The sequence below is a fragment of the Leptodactylus fuscus genome, chromosome 6 (assembly GCF_031893055.1).
Source record: "Leptodactylus fuscus isolate aLepFus1 chromosome 6, aLepFus1.hap2, whole genome shotgun sequence".
Taxonomy (NCBI): Eukaryota; Metazoa; Chordata; class Amphibia; order Anura; family Leptodactylidae; genus Leptodactylus; species Leptodactylus fuscus.
Genome location: NC_134270.1, coordinates 127,820,251 through 127,838,561, shown reverse-complemented (window position 1 = coordinate 127,838,561; position 18,311 = coordinate 127,820,251). Strand labels below are relative to the sequence as shown.

General features: G+C 37.3%; 1 protein-coding gene across 3 annotated transcripts; it reads right to left on the bottom strand.

The window, feature by feature from the left end:
* Window positions 1-398: 398 nt before the first annotated feature.
* HOXB3 (homeobox B3) lies at window positions 399-2,546 on the bottom strand. Of its 3 annotated transcripts, none has more exons than XM_075278713.1 (2): window positions 2,123-2,546; window positions 399-1,144 (listed from the first exon to the last, which is right to left on the bottom strand). In XM_075278713.1, exons 1-2 carry the CDS (start codon window positions 2,544-2,546, stop codon window positions 399-401), a joined length of 1,170 nt encoding a protein of 389 aa, XP_075134814.1. The 3 variants fall into 3 exon arrangements, with proteins under 3 accessions (XP_075134814.1, XP_075134816.1, XP_075134815.1); XM_075278715.1 differs by having other exon boundaries at window positions 399-1,138; XM_075278714.1 differs by having other exon boundaries at window positions 399-1,158; window positions 2,140-2,546.
* Between the last annotated feature and the right edge of the window lie 15,765 nt (window positions 2,547-18,311).

Genomic DNA, 18,311 nt, shown 5'->3' with positions numbered 1-18,311 from the left:
GCTATGGGCATACCAACAAAATGATCCAGGATCTTTCAGATCAGTATGGGATTTTACTACTACGTCCAAACCTATGGGTTTCAGGATTTTTGTCATTACCACTAGTGGGCTACTAGTAGGATGGAATAACAAATGCCAACTATGTGGGCCAATATTATTCCACAGGACATCATACTAAAAATAAATCATTCCCCTATAAGCAAAAACACAGCCTTGTAGAAGCACTTGTATTGATGAGATTGTGGGAACATTACAGTGCATATTAGAATCCTGTAATATCCAGAATGTAAAAAATGTAAAAAATACAATACTAGGAGATCAACACAAATGCTTCTCCTTGATCCGTAGGCAGTGCCTTCGCTCAGCGCCCCCTACAGTCTAAACATTTCCACATGAAATCACAAATGGGTCAGTTTAGGGGCTTCCTGGATCCTTCCCTGATGATGTGATGAGAGCTCTGTGTAAGTTGGGTGGGGTTCACAAGGTGCATGATGCTGGCTGGTTGGCATGGAAGGGGCGCCACTATAGTCCATGTTATTGGGCTGGTGTGCAAGGTGGTTAAGACCATACATAGAAGGGCCTTGTGCTGGCACAGAATCCACATAGTTCCCCCCAACATACACTGGGCTCCCTTGCATACTAGGAGAGACATAGCTGGCTCCATTCCCTTGTAAGCCATGGTGATCATACTCTGGAGCTGTGTTTCCATACTTCTGTTGGGAGGGACACCCTTTTGCTGGGGTCTGGTAGTAGGCATTTTGGTGGGGTTTGTTATTAAAGGTAGGTGGGGAAGGTGCCTCATAATTTGCAGTCATTGAGTGCATGGATCCCAGGAAGCCTGCAGAGGATTGCATGCTCAGAGGTGGAGTGCTAGTTGGTGAAGGTCCTCCTGAGGATGATGACATCCCTTTTACCTTTTGATCCTTCTTATACTTCATTCTGCGGTTCTGGAACCAGATCTTGATCTGCCTTTCACTGAGGTTGAGCAGATTTGCCATTTCCACCCTCCTGGGTCTGCACAGATAGCGGTTAAAGTGAAACTCCTTCTCCAGCTCCACTAGCTGTGCACTGGTGTAGGCCGTGCGGGCTCTCTTGGAGGCAGAGGACCCCGGGGGGCTCCTGTCACCACTGCAGCTCTCTGCAGCTACAAATGAAATAAAAGATAATTACTCCACTCACAAATTGAAAGCATTATTCCATAATAAATTCTCTAACATGCTTTGCCCAGACCTGGCCTTTCCCACATTAGTCTGCACTTCATAAGCCTGGCATTTATTAAGAGCTCTGCCCCCCAAAGCTGCCCTGCTGTATGGAGATTTGATCAAGCAGTGGAGACACTTGCATTATGACCTTTATCTACGATTCAATTATTATTTCTTCATAGATAACAACACATTAAATAGCCTCAGGTACTGGCCATCACATCCCTGTCATTGTCTAACACAGATAGACAATTGTTGTTTAGGGTCTACAGTACAATGTTGCCTATCTATTGGTTACATTCCCACTTAACATACTCACACACACACACACACACACACACACACACACACACACACACACACACATATATATATTGCAACAAATGAAGAGTACTCCTAAAATAAAAAAAAAATAAAAATGGATTCATTCCATACCAACGTTTAGGTTCCAGAAATGCAGGACCTCTCTCAAGATATATATATATATATATATATATATATATATATATATGTGTATATATATATATATATATATATATATATATATATATATATATATATATATATATACACACATGTAACCAGACAAATAATATAAATATGAATGGAATGGAGTTAGCCACTGGCTAGCCATGAAGCAATGGGCTAATATTACTTGATGGTGAAGCTTGTGGACAGATTTGCTATTACAATTGTCAAATAAGTATTACTCAGATTGACATATTAGAGATAAAATAGTAACTAAGGGGACAGATAATGTTCTGCACTTCTGTCAATTATTTTGTATGTATTTTTTTAATAATAAAAACAGTGTAGTCACTTTCATCCCAAAACAAAATGGCTGCCTGTATTCACCAATCGATAACACTGAGCTACATAGTAAATAGAGGTAGGGTATATGTGTATGGTGGCTTTAGTACCTGTGGCAGGGGGGCTGGATTTTTGCTTGGAATTTTGCCTGGACTCCTTCATCCATGGAAAGATCTGTTTGCTGGTTGTATTGGAAGGGACCTGTGTTTTTACCGATGAGGACTTGGCTCCAGGCTGGGCACTGCTGCTGTTGCTTGGAGTTGCATTGGGATTGGGTTGGGGGGAGAGAGAAGAGGCCTGGTGGTGTTCAGAGGCCAGGCTGGAACGCATGCAGCTTCCATTTATGTTTTTAGGTTTAGCCAGAGGGCCATTGTGTCCCAGAGATTGTAAGGAACAAGATGAACGCTGGAAATCATTGTCGAGGTGAGAAGAAGTCGCAAAAGACTGCTGTGGCCCTTCATAGCCCAGACCACCTGCCTGGTACGAGTAGCCTCCAAAGAGAGTGGGGTTGTCATAGTAGGATGCTTTCTGCATCTCCTGGATCCCCAAAACGTGTTGTCACCTACTCGGAGGGTGTCCCCACCCTTACTGAATAACATTGGCACCCCGCAGTCACCTGGCACGGATATCCTTTGTATTTGTTGGAGGCGACCTAGGAGAACAAAAAGACAAAGCACACATTTATAAAGGCTGCCATAGAACAAAACCATATGTATAATATTTCCATCGAAATCCCTATAAATAATAGAATATTATGGTTATTTCCTGCCTGATTTAGATTAGTATCGGCACATTAGTAAATAATCACAATTTACAAGGAGCTCAGATCTATAAATCAGGGTATAATAACATGAATCATATAATTTATCTGCAGTTTATAATCCTAAAACTAGAAAAAAAACGCATCACTCCATCCAAAGAAATATATACCAGGGCTGAAGATAAACCTCTAAGATGCTGGGGCTTACCTACAAGACACATTCTTAAATTCTGCATAATAAACATTTAAGCTTCTCTTGTCTCTTTATCTTTCCTTCTCAGTTTGCCAAATAAAACTCCTTGAAACCAGAAAAACTAGCAAAGCGGCCTGTGCCCGGAGCAGAAGAATCCAGGATAATAGCTGCTGTCCTGAGCCCAGTGCTATGATGTATGAGGGTCAACCTCAAACAGCTCCACAATTCCTTTTATTCCTCACCAGCACAAACAGAAAAAAAAAAAACACAACTGGATCTTTCTTTGTGCTTCAAATACTTCAGCTACATAGTCCGAGCAGCAATGTTTTATTAGTAAATATCTTTCTCCTATAAACGCTCAGCACGATATCTATTTAGTATCCAAATGCTAAAAAAATCAAGGTTCCCAACACAATATCTCCTCATAGGTAAGAATAAAGAATGCATTGCAAAGTGTGTATGAGGCTTGAAAAATATAGGCATAACGAATTATCCAGTGGTACACTGAGATATATATATATTTGTATATTATACATATATGTGTGTGTGTATATATATATATATATATATATATATATATATATATATATATATATATATTATGTGTGTGTGTGTGTGTGTGTGTGTGTGTGTGTGTGTGTGTGTGTGTGTGTGTGTTTAAAGATATAGTAAACAATACAATTCTGTATAAGTGTTTCTGTATAAGTGTTAATATAATTAATATATACATAATATAATAATAGAATAAAATACTATATATATTATAATATAATAATACATATAATATAATAAAAAAAAATACTAAATATAATATAATAACAAAATTATATATATATATATATATATATATATATATATATATATATATATATATATATATATATTGTATAGGCATATTTTTGTTTTACAGTCAGCATTTCCAGTGTCCTCTGATCTGTCACAGGAGGCCTTGTTATTGTACAGCACTAAATATTGTGACCACATGAGTTGTTTTGTGTGAGATAATAAAACGTTTGCAATCATATAATAATGTCAGCTAGATAGAGAATGAGCTAGACTCTGTGGGTCTGGGCAGCTCTTGCTCCTCATCTCTCCACACGTCACAAATGTCGCTCATTTATCTTTGTCGGAATCCTAATTATTTACTCCAAGGAATTGTTAAAGAAAAACTCTCTACCTGAATAATAAATATTAAATGCTATGCTGTTCCAATTAGCTGACACTGCCCCCATCTTCTCAGGCACTTGGAAAACGATTGCTACATTTATTTTTACTGTATATAACACGAGCATTATTATTATTTATCGGGCCAATTGTAACTTTGTTATAGGGGAGATTAAATAGGTAGGAACTGAATAAATGAATAAAAGCTTGATATTAATAATGAATACTTTCTATATAAACATACACAAAACACACACACACACACACATATATAGTGTATAGACAGCTATTATTTAATCTTCTGCAGCAGACTACATATTATCTTGTTGCATTAAATAAAAGTCCATAGAATGAGACATAAAAGTGAGAATATTAGTGAGTAACAAAGCCTAAGACAATAGGCGCAGGCTGTGCGCACCTTGATGGTTCTGTCTCAGCACAAGTCTCTAGGACAGAATTATAGCTCCTCTATTGCTACATGAAATTTCGATAATTCACATAAACAGATTGCAGTAAATAGAGGTTTAATGAGCAGCTAAGACATAGGGAAAGTGTGTGAGCGGAGGGGAGCTAAAGGCAGCTGTGAACTCTTCTTGAACCGAGATTGCAGTCATATGGTCATAAATCACTGGGACACAGACTCCGCCATTCACTGATAGACTATTTGGGTCCAGCTTACCTTAGCAGACTCTGAAGAGCACAGCACTAGCAGACATCATATATATCCACTTCCAGCACAATCAATAGGCAGCCTGGCGAGCAGCATGAGGACCCGGGCAGGGAGAAGCAGCAGAGCTGGGAGAAGATCCGTGCTAATCTCAGGGCTTGCAATGGACAAGCTGAAGCTTCAAGGCTGCCCTATACACCGCCCTACTCTCCCTGCTAACAATGGCCTCACATCTTCTGCTGCTTCCACAGATCGTGCATCCTCCAGCCAATATCTTCCAATGTGCCAGCAATAAGGCGAGCAGATAATTACACCAAAAATCACCATTTGCTTTTTACACCACAAGTCATCGGCTGTTAATGCTCTCGTCTACACACAGCGTCACCGCTGAGGGATTATGCTAATTACAGACGTGGACAGAGGCCTAGTCGTGGAGGTAGCTGAGCTCTCTCCTACTGCTCAATTAGGTGCCAGTCTATGCTAATAGACCCTTCTCTCACCTACCCTGCCTGTACATCCTGGCTCCCCTCTTACATCCAGGGCGTCTAGTTGTTTTCACAGCCATTGCAGTTTAACCCCTGCACCTCCACGGGGGCACGCAATGCATTACCCAGCAATACTTGACAAGTGCATGTGGCACAGCAGGGGTTAATGCAGAGTGGTGTGCCCCCTCCTTCCTTGAAGTACTATATATATATATATATATATATATATATATATTAGATAATAATACACATAGATTATATTACATATCTAACTAAGAGAATAAGAGACTTAACTAAATGTTTTTAGACTCTATTTTTTGGAGGGAGGCATGACCCTTGCAAGGAGGTGTCAGTAAAATAAAAAAAAAAAGTAATCTACTCGTAAACACATTTTCAGACTTGTCTTGAGAAATGCTAGGATTCCTTATGGTTCTAACATGTAGAGTGATTCCTGGATAGCTCAGGCAGGTCTGTATAGCGCTCTCTGCAGTCTAACCCTTTCATTACCACATGACAGTGAGGCCTCAGGCTGGCAGAGGGTTAAAGCCCTGACTGTGTGAGGTGTCAATGTGACAGGAGAGGTGTGTGCAGCACCTGGCAGGGCTCAGCAGGGACCTGGGTTGTATTCATGCTGTGCTCTAACACTTCAGCACCAGCAAGTAAAAGTAGTTACTGGAGTTTGCCTTTGATATAAATAAGTGGCTGTTTAGAGATTACATCCATTTGTTTAGCAGGCAAATTCCAACTGTGTCATATGGAGACCATTCTCTTTCAAGATAAAATCTATAGAGTCTAGACTGGCACATAGAGAGATAGATAGATAGATAGATAGATAGATAGATAGATAGATAGATAGATAGATAGATAGATAGATAGATAGATATTAGGGATAGATAGATAGATAGATAGATAGATAGATAGATAGATAGATAGATAGATAGATAGAAATAAAAATGTAAGAGATAGATTATATATTTATATAGGATAGATTTATGAAGGCTCCTGGTGAACCAAATTGTCACACTTTCTGCATGCAATAAAACGTCAACTTGGATGATACTTGCTGGAGTGCTGACCATTTTTCTACTATAGGATAGTTTAAATATGAAATAGATGATTGATAGATAGATAGATAGATAGATAGATAGATAGATAGATAGATAGTAGATAGATAGATAGATAGATAGATAGATAGAAAAGATACATGGATGGATGTATAACTAAACTTAGACAAATAGACAGATAAACATAAAGGATACATGTATGGATTTATAGCTATAAAGGGCATAGATAGATAGATAGATAGATAGATAGATAGAATAAGTAAAAAAAAAATAGAAAATAAACAGTGATGGATATTTATAGCTATAGACAGATAGAATTGTTGCAGTGTATTTATTTTGGTATTTCTATAGTGAATTCAATGGGTTCAACAATATGTTATGAACTTAAAAAGAAATCTAGAAACAAAAATCTGGCTTATATAGATGACATACCATAAAATCTAGTCTTGAATGTAGTTAAAAAAAAAAGACTCATATATCAAAGCATGCAGTTATTGAGAGACATGGTGAGATTATACTAACAATAGGCACTACAAAGTACACATTTCCTTCAGACTCTAAGTATGAGGAGGACTGTAGGCCCCAGACTCAAATAAAACTTGTACGTCAGACATTCCACCCTGGATGGGAAAAAAACCTATTGCCATAACTATACACTAATGGCTGGTGAAAATAAGAAGCGTTACCCATAGCAACCAGTCAGGACTTCTTATCTTCCAAAGGGTCTTAGAAGAATGAAGGCTGAGATCTGACTGGTTACTATAGGTATCTCCAACTCTTGTGTTATATATACATGGTTTACATAGAAAGTGATGTATCAATATCTATCTATATTTCTCTTGCACATACAGATCCTCTCATATAATGTCATGCAGTATATACGACAACATACTACATACATTGTATTTGATATGCCCATAGTTATGAATGTCATATGATTTTATTTCTATAATTTGTACAACAGGTCATGATATAAATCAAGATTATCAACCCATAATGCTATATAAAAAGCAATTACTACATCCCATATACATTACATGGACATGGGGAAGTGTTGCTAGTCCCAGCTTATTATACATTCCTCTAACCAGTAGTCACTGACACCTTATGAATATAAGTATACTTAAGAGACCTATCCCATAATGGTAGTTAAGAGGACCTGGCTACCATTAACAACGTATTGCTTATGTACAATATTGTATGAGAGTCTCCTGGCACTGGCCTATGGATTTAAAAGCTCACCCAGATCCCACAATTCCAATTGTTTAGTATTTTACAAATGTAACACTCAAATTGTCCAGGTTCCATCATTTGCTTTACATCCATGTGTGTTTCATATAAAATCATATTAATATCATCTTAATAAATAATCAAATTATTGCACTTACCAGATTAATAGTCGTGTCCAATAAATATCAAACTTCAACAATAATGGACAAGGGAAGATGCCTGCAGAATCAAAGAGACATAAGTTACTAATCTTAAGCAACCCTATTGAGCAGGTTTATTACTTTGTCTTTCTGCATACCACTACTTTATATAGTATATAGTACAAGAGTAAAGCCTGACCACAATAACATCATTTTTGGTTTGTACAGATCAGGGGCTTATTTTATATTCCTAGTTCTACAATATATACCAACAGGCCCCAGACATAGGAGTGAGACCTGAGGCCTAACAGTCTATGCTGATCATTTGCTGTATAAGATGCTAATTCCAAGCAGCACATAGTGAATGGAGAGGTGTTAGGTGTAATATATATTGTAATATATTCCACACACTGGTGTATATTCATTGTGGCAGGCACGTGCTTAGCGTTGACTGGTGTGATATATATCAGATCTCATCTATAATGTTTCTCCAGCCTGTGAGTTACTGGTCTTTAAATATTATTAGCACACATTTATACCGTGTGTAAAACCATCACAAATCACTGTGACCTCCGCACAGTAAAGCAGGGGCTGCTGGCTATATATTCTTTATTACACGTGGCCCTGGCACAGGCTACACAAGGCATCATGGCCACTTCATTATTCATCCCCTCTAGATTAAAGAGAAAAATTATTACTAGAAAGAGAAAAATCCCAGAGCCTGGAAGGAGCTTGTACATTGTAACGGATCTGCACCGAACACAGCAGCCCTATATGCATGTTATTCAGCCCTATGTGCATATTATTCAGTCCTGTGTGCATATTATTCAGCCATACCCGACAATACAGACACTAATATTACAAACCATCAAAACCTACCTACATGTGCAGTCACTCACCTCCAGACTATTATTGGAGCTTGCAGTTACATGTAGGCCTTCAGCCAACCCTCAAAGGTCACCTCTCCTGCAAAGGTCTCATAGCTGGTGACCTGAGGTTGGTGTAACACATTGATCTCAGCTCAGATCGCCCAAGTCAAGGCCAGAAGAAGTGGGACAACCTTACTCAGGGTGCCAGGCGATTTGTGGGTGTTCTCTGCATTTGCTCTCGATTTTGCCTGTTTGCTGTCATCTCCAAAGCCAGGACAATGTCTTGAGGTGGGTGAAGACCCGAGGAAAGAGAACTCAACCAAGGAATGTGAGGAGGACAGGATAGGAGATAAAATTCCAGCTTCTTTAAGGATCTATTCTTCAAAGCTGTGCATCTGCTGGATGCTTGGAGTCCTCTGCTAAAGTGATAACCTGACTGTGCACTTTGCTGGAGGGTCTAGGGGAGGTGGGCTGAATCACACCCACGCTTCATAGTAACCTAGCCAAGAACAGATCCTGGCTGGAGCCCATTCACTTCCACCAGGGAATGGTTATGGTGTCCTTTGGCTTCAAAGTGAACCAGACTTATATTTTGGGATCTTCAAGATCATCAAAAAAGTTGGCCTTTAAAGGGATATTTTTTGCCCCATCCTTTTTGGAGAAAGTTTTGAATCAGATGGGATTTGGGATCAGACTTCTCTGTAAATGTCTTCTCATCTTCTTCTGTATTTTGGAGGTTAATCTTCAACCAGGCTGTTAATGTGTAACTGAGTATCTATGTTCTTATTGTTATGTGGTCTCTTTGTAGGGTCTCTAAATCATAGGTCACAGCCCTGACTATTTGAGATCTTCTAGAAGGACAAGTATTGACTTTATATTTCAGGCATCCCATTATTTAGAGATCATTATTAGAGCCTCAGTAGACACATCATCATTGTAATAAGTAGATAACACACAGACTACTATATACTATATTATATAACATAAAGACATGATATAATAGTAAATCTATTCCTAGGAACAAATTCAGACCTAAACAAGCAACCACGTCCTTACCAGAAACCTAGAGATTCACCCAGACACAGAACAACAACAAAGGTACTTTAAATTTCCTACAAAAAAAAACTCCATTAATATCAATTTACTTCAATGAAAACTTTGTTTCTTCATCAAGTTGATGATTTATGATAAAATCAATTACATTAAGGTCACCGAGGACCTTGTGGTTTGTCTCAGATTTCATTCCTGAGCAGATGAACCGCTTGGTAAAAATATTCCACTTAGCTGGAGGCAAAGAGAATAATTCCGAGGCAAGGGAAATTTAATGGAAGACAATTTTCTGCGAAAATATCAAGCTTGGGTTTCATGTTCCTGCTGTATGGGGAGATGCTTGTACACATGTGCACAGCTTTGCCTCAGGAAATCAGAAACCAGAATGGAAAAAAATAAACTCACAATTTTATGTCGAGATGTTGGGGCTTTGGAACATATAAAACGCAGGCGCCTTGTTAAAACATTGTTGGATTGGATATTTGCTTTACATGATTCGTTCTCCGCATTAATATTTCGTTACAACAAATAAGATGAATAGGGTAGAAGGATAAAAAACGAAATTTCAATATTTCAGACTGTTTTATTTTATATGATATCATACTATAGGCTATTGATGCGTTTTAAGACATGTTAGCTAGATACATATTTGTATTTGTGTTGCAGATAAATGTTATGATAGATTAATAGACATAAATATAGATGGAGTGGGAGAGAAAGATCGAAATTCACGGGGCGCCTTGTGTTCTTCTTGGAAGTAAAAGAGTCCATTGTGTTGTCACTTGTAAATCAAATATTAACCAGGATCTGCTCTTTTTCACACATTAGCACTATGCGATTCTTTATTCGTTTGTTGTACCTTTGCCAAAAGCTAAGGAGGTGACAAATGTAACGGAAATGCTGTATGTAATTGGAAACACAGGATTCCCAAATGTAACAAACACATGGCTCTTTGAAATAAAAACAAAAAAACCCACACACATGTACATCACCCAACTGTACACACATATACCTCAAAAGTCATACCCCCCCCCTCCCCACAATGCAAAGAACACAACACTGCACACAATCCTGTAAACGAATACAATAGCAGATGTCTGTCCCAGATACATTCATAGAATATGTGTGAACACGTCCTAGGCTTTATCCATCATAAAAATTTTCATCAGGTTTTGTTTATTAATGTAGTTTGTGAAGGCAAAAAGGTAAGTGGATTAAAAAAAAAAAAGATTTTCAGTATCTATTCTTTATATGTTTTTCTATCCTCGTGATTTACAACTGGGGTTGTCTTAAAATCGCATTTGAAGAGAGAAAGAACGCAGAACCTGCATGTGTGATTATATCCTTAGACTTTGTTCACACTGTTGTTGCGGTTTCTGTCAGGTATGTGACGACTAGAATAGCCTAGTCTGTTGTGATTTTCTGACCCTCCTCCCTAATAAATAAATAAATAAATAAATAAATAAATAAATAAAATACTGGAACCGAACAGAGGGATCTTGTAAAGACTATTCACATCTGTTTTGAGAGCATCCGTTGCGGCTTTTTTACGCTTTACGGTATATTTGGCCGCAGGAACCGTGCAGTCTGTTATCACAAATACCAATGGACGAGTCCTTACAGGGGTTTTCGGTTTACATGTGCTGTATACGATTGGAAATGGCTTTGGCAATACGATCAAAGCTCCAATATTATATTATATTATATTATATTATATTATATTATATTATATTATATTATATTATTATTATATCTATTGTGAACAAAGTCAAGTAGATCCATTGGGTTCTGTGGGGATCTGTTACACAATAGATTTGTTATATCCGTCATGGCTCCTGAAAAAAACGGAAGTGGTGTCCCAGTGTGAATATTGTGAAAAAAAATAAAAATAAATAATAATAATAATAAATATATATATATATATATATATATATATATATATATATATATATATATATATATGCTATAGACATGCATGTACGTCCACTAACCCATCCCTCCTGACACACCTACACTGATAAGTCACACACACAACGCACATTGTATGACACTGTATACACTACAGACATATACTCCCCACACAAACACACACAAATGATTCAGGTTTGTGTTCACAAAACATTGAAATACATGTGTTGAAATTACATTTTTTTAGTCAGTGTATACACTATAGACATACATGTATACTCCCAGTTACTGACAAACAGACCACATGCACAATAGCTGTGTAATATCACACACCTCCCTGTCATGGCCTCCTCTCCATAGTTACTCTATAAAACCTTGTACACAACACATAGACCCTAGAAGACATTGTGATGCTAGCCCTGTTCACATTTACACGAACCTCCATGCATTGTTCTTCTCAATATGATGGGTAAGAAAATGTTACCATTTCATAACTGAGATTGCACCGCAAGGGAAGGTTGATGAGTGTGAACTGAGCCATTGGAAATACACTACAGACAGAATCTACCAGACCCACAATAGGATAAAACTATAAGGGACTTCAAAGCACAGAAAAGGAACAAATCTGTTTAGTTTACTCTATTCTCTCTGTGGGCTCCACTTCCGGTTTTGGCTTACAAATGCTAACGCAAAATACTGCTGTGTGAACAGAGCCAAAACGTAAACATACAAATCACAATTTATTCTGCTAGACCATCACCAGCCAAACACTATATCTACATATCAGCATAGAGTATTATCTTTTGTTATAAGCACACCTCTTAGTGTTGTGGTCCTTTCGCCCTATGACCCCTCTGGGTATCTCCTTGTTTCTTCCCTTCCTCTTTGTCTCTATCCATACGAGGTATGCTATATGCTATATATTAGTAATTTACTGCCCTCCATAACCGCAGTTACATCTGCCTTTTCCCCCATGGCTCTCTACTTTCTTTCATCTCCTCCATCCACACCTTTCCATTCTCCCTTTTGACATTCCCTGTCATGTTCCTGTTATGTCTGCCTTCTTAAATAAATATCTTTTATCCTATGAAGTAATATTACCCCTTCCCACACTGACCATGTAGCTATAATGGATTAATAATAATATGCATTTCAGCAAAGCAAGATAAGAATGAAGGAATCGTAATCATTCCTTATACAAGACAGAAACTGACATGTTTGGACACCTCTGGAAAAATAGCTGTCTATGATTGTGCGTATTTGTGATTGTGCGTATACAATACGTATGCATATGATTGTGTGTGTATATACATCAAGTGTAAATATGATTGTGCGTATGTGATTGTACATAAACATTACGTGTACATATGATTGTGTTTATACATTAATTGTTCATTTTACCATATGTGCTTATGATTGTGCATACACATTAAATGTACAAAGGATTGTGTACATATGATTGAGCACATATATATATATATATATATATATATATATATATATACACACACACATTTTTAAGTGCATATACGATTTTGTGCACATATTACCTTACATATTACCATATACACATACCTATATACAAATAGTTATATATGTATAACGTTGTTAATGATTAACTAGAGGGATAAAGTGATTGTGTATTGTTGTGTATGCCCCACAGTGTGAAATCGACCTACATCCAGTCTTTTTTTTTTGTGCCATTATGTATTATCTATTGGACCCAGACAGATAGGCAGATAGATAGATAGATAGATAGATAGATAGATAGATAGATAGATAGATAGATAGATAGATAGATAATGGAGATAGAAATATAGATATTGTTGTAACTGGACGGAGATATATAGATGTTATGACAACCTGAAAGATTCTGAGTTTTCTCCAACCTCCTGCCTAAAATCGTTTGTTTTTTGTTTTTTTTGTAGTGTTGTTATAAATCAACTATTTTTTGCCAAAAAATGCAACGAATTTTGTTTAAAGCTGATAACTGAATAATACACACACACACATATGTGTATATATATATATATATATATATATATACATACACATGTTTGTGTCACATCATTGTGAGCAGCGTCTGTGTTCAATGGGTGACTTGGTCAGTTATTCTGAGTATTGTATTGCTGTTACCATATTGGCACTGATGCTGTAATAGTATTCCTATATTGGCTCAGATATTGTATTGATGTTGTATTACTGTACTAGCCCTTATATTGTATGGGCATCATTATATTAGCGCTGATACTGAATTGGTACTCATATATTGTCCCTGATATTCTGCAGCCAGAAATATGAATATATATATATATATATATATATATATATATATATATATATATATGTATACCGATATCCTAGCTCGTCTGATTTTGCTGCCTTTCCTTCCATGCTAGTATACGATTTGGTGCTGTACAATACCTGCGCTGGATGGTATATACCCCATGTATACCGCTTCACCTGCCCTGGCTGCCTTTGTTCCTCTGCTCTTTGCTCTGTCCATGAATGTATATTAGTGAAGGTGTGCTTTCTCGGTGATGAATGACTATAGTGCTTCTATATATGGAGAGCAAGTAGTGACAGACATCGGAGGGGATGCCTACATGCTGCTACCTGGCACTTTGATTCACTTCTCTCCACACATCATTCTTGTGTGTTGTGTCTATAGAAACGAATAAAAGTGTAAACTTTCCTTTAGGACCCCCGATATCTCCCACCCTTGTCTCCTTGCTGTGGTAGCAATGTCCCTTTAAGTGGCAATGTCAGGCAATGCTGGTGGCTAGGAGTGGAGGAAAGCTGAGATTCTCATCAGAGGCTGATCCTGAGAAATGATTCAGTGTGGACAGCATCATAAACAACACAAGTCTCCCACAAACACACAATGCACCGCGCTGACACCCCTATTGTCATAAATCAAGGCCATTGTATGGGAATAAACCTTAAAATCCTGTCTGATCGGCTCTGTGGGTATAAACACACATAGCTGCGAGTCAGGACGGATGGCAGGAAATGAAGATCACTATTTGTCACCATTTACGACAATAACATTAATAAGACACAATAAATTTACATGGACACAGACAGACAGAGGGAATCCCCGCTACTTACAATAATCCAGCCCACGGTGTGGCTCTGATCCCACTAGTTATATGCCAGCCTCTCTCCTCTCCCTCTCTCTCCTCTCCTTCTCTGGATCTGCTATAGGCTGTTCTTTAAGGACACTTGAATTTCACGTCAGACACAAGGAGACCATGTCTGCGATTTTCCTGACGAATACATATCTATCCTGCAACCTCTGCATTAATTATTTAATGAATCACGTGACAGGGTAGGGGAGGAGGGGGTCTCACTCCCATACACAGAGGACCACTATGACCTTCCACAAAAACACTGGGGTCTTCAATGTTAGTGTATATTACACACATATATAAGTATCCATTGTACTACGCAATGCTGGTGGTGTGATACACACTGTCACTATATATAAGGAACTCATTGTTACAATGTGTCCTAAACAACCAATATTATATATATCTATCTCAATCTATATCTGGCATTGGATGTATAGGTGACATAAACTGAACAATTCCTATTCTTTCTCATATATATATATATACACATTATACATATACATTATAGAGTGGGAGATGCCAGGTCCCGAAGTAAAACATTTGCTTTTCTTCTGGACATTGGCCCCCCAAAATAACAGCCACAAAGCCAGCCATCTGGGTAAGGGCTTCAAAGCCTTTTAGGCAGATAAAAGGTAAAGTTTATATAATGAGTGCGGAGATTGATTTAGGAATTTAAACAAGCCGGTTTTATGGGGCGTCATAAATCTGTCAGTGGGAACAGAGACTGAGAGAAATCTCCGAGTGTCAGCCCTCAGTACAGAACAATGGTGGAGCTAGCCCTGCCATCCATTCTGACTATCTTCTCCACCACACTCCTCCTGCACAGTCACCGGAGTTTTTTTGTTAAATAAATCATTGCTGAATATTAATAGAGCTTAATATGGACTATAAGATTTAGAAATGGATGTTTGCTTTATACATCTGTACATAAGAATCTCACATCCTGCATCTCGCTCTATCTATCTATCTATCTATCTATCTATCTATCTATCTATCTATCTATCTATCTATCTATCTATCTATCAATCATCTATTTCATATTTAAACTATCCTATAGTAGAAAAATGGTCAGCACTCCAGCAAGTATCATCCAAGTTGACGTTTTATTGCATGCAGAAAGTGTGACAATTTGGTTCACCAGGAGCCTTCATAAATCTATCCTATATAAATATATAATCTATCTCTTACATTTTTATTTCTTTCTATCTATCTATCTATCTATCTATCCCTAATAGCTATATATCTGTCTATTTAATACGTATTTTAATCTATAGATATAGTCTCAATAAACATTGCTACCTGTTATTTGGTTGAATGGACAGACATATGCAAATATAAATGCATCATACTACATCTGCAGGTTCCAGAGCTCAAACATAACAACTAATTTGGGCTAGCACCAATTCCATTCAGGGCAGAATCTGAATATTGGACTATGTACACACTGCATCCCCCGCCCCCGAAGAACTGGCGTGCCAGCAATACAGACCACAGATTACTAAAATATAGTGCACACTACAGGTCCATATTATATACTGTATTGTACATGGCTGTGTGTATGAGTCCTCTGGCCTGCTGAACACCACCCTTTGTGTATGCATGCAGTTGTTTTGTTCTTACTATAGTAACAATATTCAGCCTTATGTATACAATTGTATTACTGCTCTATGTTACTATTTTCACACTGAAGGTAAGGGTTCATTCACACATAGGTTTTTGCTTAATACATATCTTCCGGGGTTTTTTTTTGTTTTTTTTTTGTTTGGTTTTTTTTTGCTATTTTTTTCCATGGCCAGGAGGAGAGTAAATATAGGGTTTAAGTAACATATATCTGGTGATCTGACATAACATACCTGCAGTGTTTTTGTTTAACCTGAATGTGCCCCATTTGAAGATATGAGGTGCTGGATGAGGCACCAGATAGCCAAAGTATCATCTGAAGTGTCTGGTGTAGACAGACAACTAGAAGGGCACAATTGATATATGTCAATCCTTAAACCTTCTTTCTTTATATATATATATATATATATATATATATATATATATATATACATATATATATATATATATATATTCTTTCTTGAATCAACAAAAAAAAACCCCTACAGCTTAAAAAAAAACTATATATATATATATATATATATATATATATATATATATATATATATATAAAAACACAAAGGTCAATATAGTAAATGTGGCGCTGTGTGCGGTTATAAAGGAGGTGCTAATCCCTGTGTGCACTGGCGCAGAATTACGTTTCAGGCGCATAGTGGGAGGTCCTGTGCGCCAGAATGGAAACTCCAGCACCAGGCTTGTAAGTTATAATAAATGTATAGGGACAACCTTAAATCCGGCCTCCCTCTTCTGAAAAGTGGCGAATGGGTAGAAAAAAGAATAAAAATTGAGTAAAAAAATAAATAAATATATATATATATATATATATATATATATATATATATATATATACAACAACAACAACAACAACAACAACAGGTGCAGTAAAATTGTGACCCGTTTCATGAAAACCGATTTACAAATCGGGATAAATCGCTCCCATTGCACGTGAAACCCTCTGAGGTTGGAGACATTCACAATATCTTTGATGCAGTTTTATGGATCCAATGAGAAGTTAAAGCTATCAAGAAAAGCTGATACTGTTCTCTATCCTTGTCTGACTTTGGTTCTAAAACTGCACCAAAAACTGTGTGATATCAGACTTACTAATTCAAAAGAATAAAATATGTCATACCCCACTAGATGTCATATGTACAAAGCTGGTTAGGGTAAAGAAGCTGTGTGCATAAGATAGAAAATTAAGGACACACATTCCAAGTGGCTCCTCACTATGAAAGTAAATGTAGATACCACTGTGCAGACTACTGCACACAACCGCACCATGTGCCTGAGGTCCCTACACAAACGTCCCATCACTGCACCACTAGCCGGATTATATTATACATTTCACACTCATATCCTTCCAAGGTCTCTGCTCTGATCATATTTGTCCACTATGTTCAGATTTCTCTCTAGCCCTGTTTCATTAGAGAAGCTAGAGACAGTGTCACCGGTGCATGCTGGGGGGCAGGGCAATTGAAATTCTCTATTTTCTTAAATAAGAGACCATATAAGTACAGTGAATGCGAATGAAATATCATCTTCCTTATAACTGTGTGACAGGAGCTTTCTAATCATCAGGAGTAACTGCAATATAAGCTGTGCCCTCCCCCTTTATGGAACAATCCATGTAGTGTCATCATAGAGGAGGTCAGGTTGGGACTTTTGGATGGTACAGAAAACCATGTAATTCTCAGAAGGTCATTATAAAATCACCTGACCAAAGTGACCCAAGAAAAGAGGATAACAAGAGTAATAACCATATATAATCAAATCAAATCAAATATATATATTCCAATTCTTGTTATCCTATTTTTTTCATATATATATATATATATATATATATATATATATATATATATACATACAGAGAGTGATGAAATAGATTAATAATGAAACATACTGTGCCAAAACTGGTGGGATAAGGGCTCAAATACTTAATGGAGCATTGCACACAGCCTTTGTAATATTCATTCTGAGTCCTCCAGACTCCTTATGCACACATCCCATATTTTTCG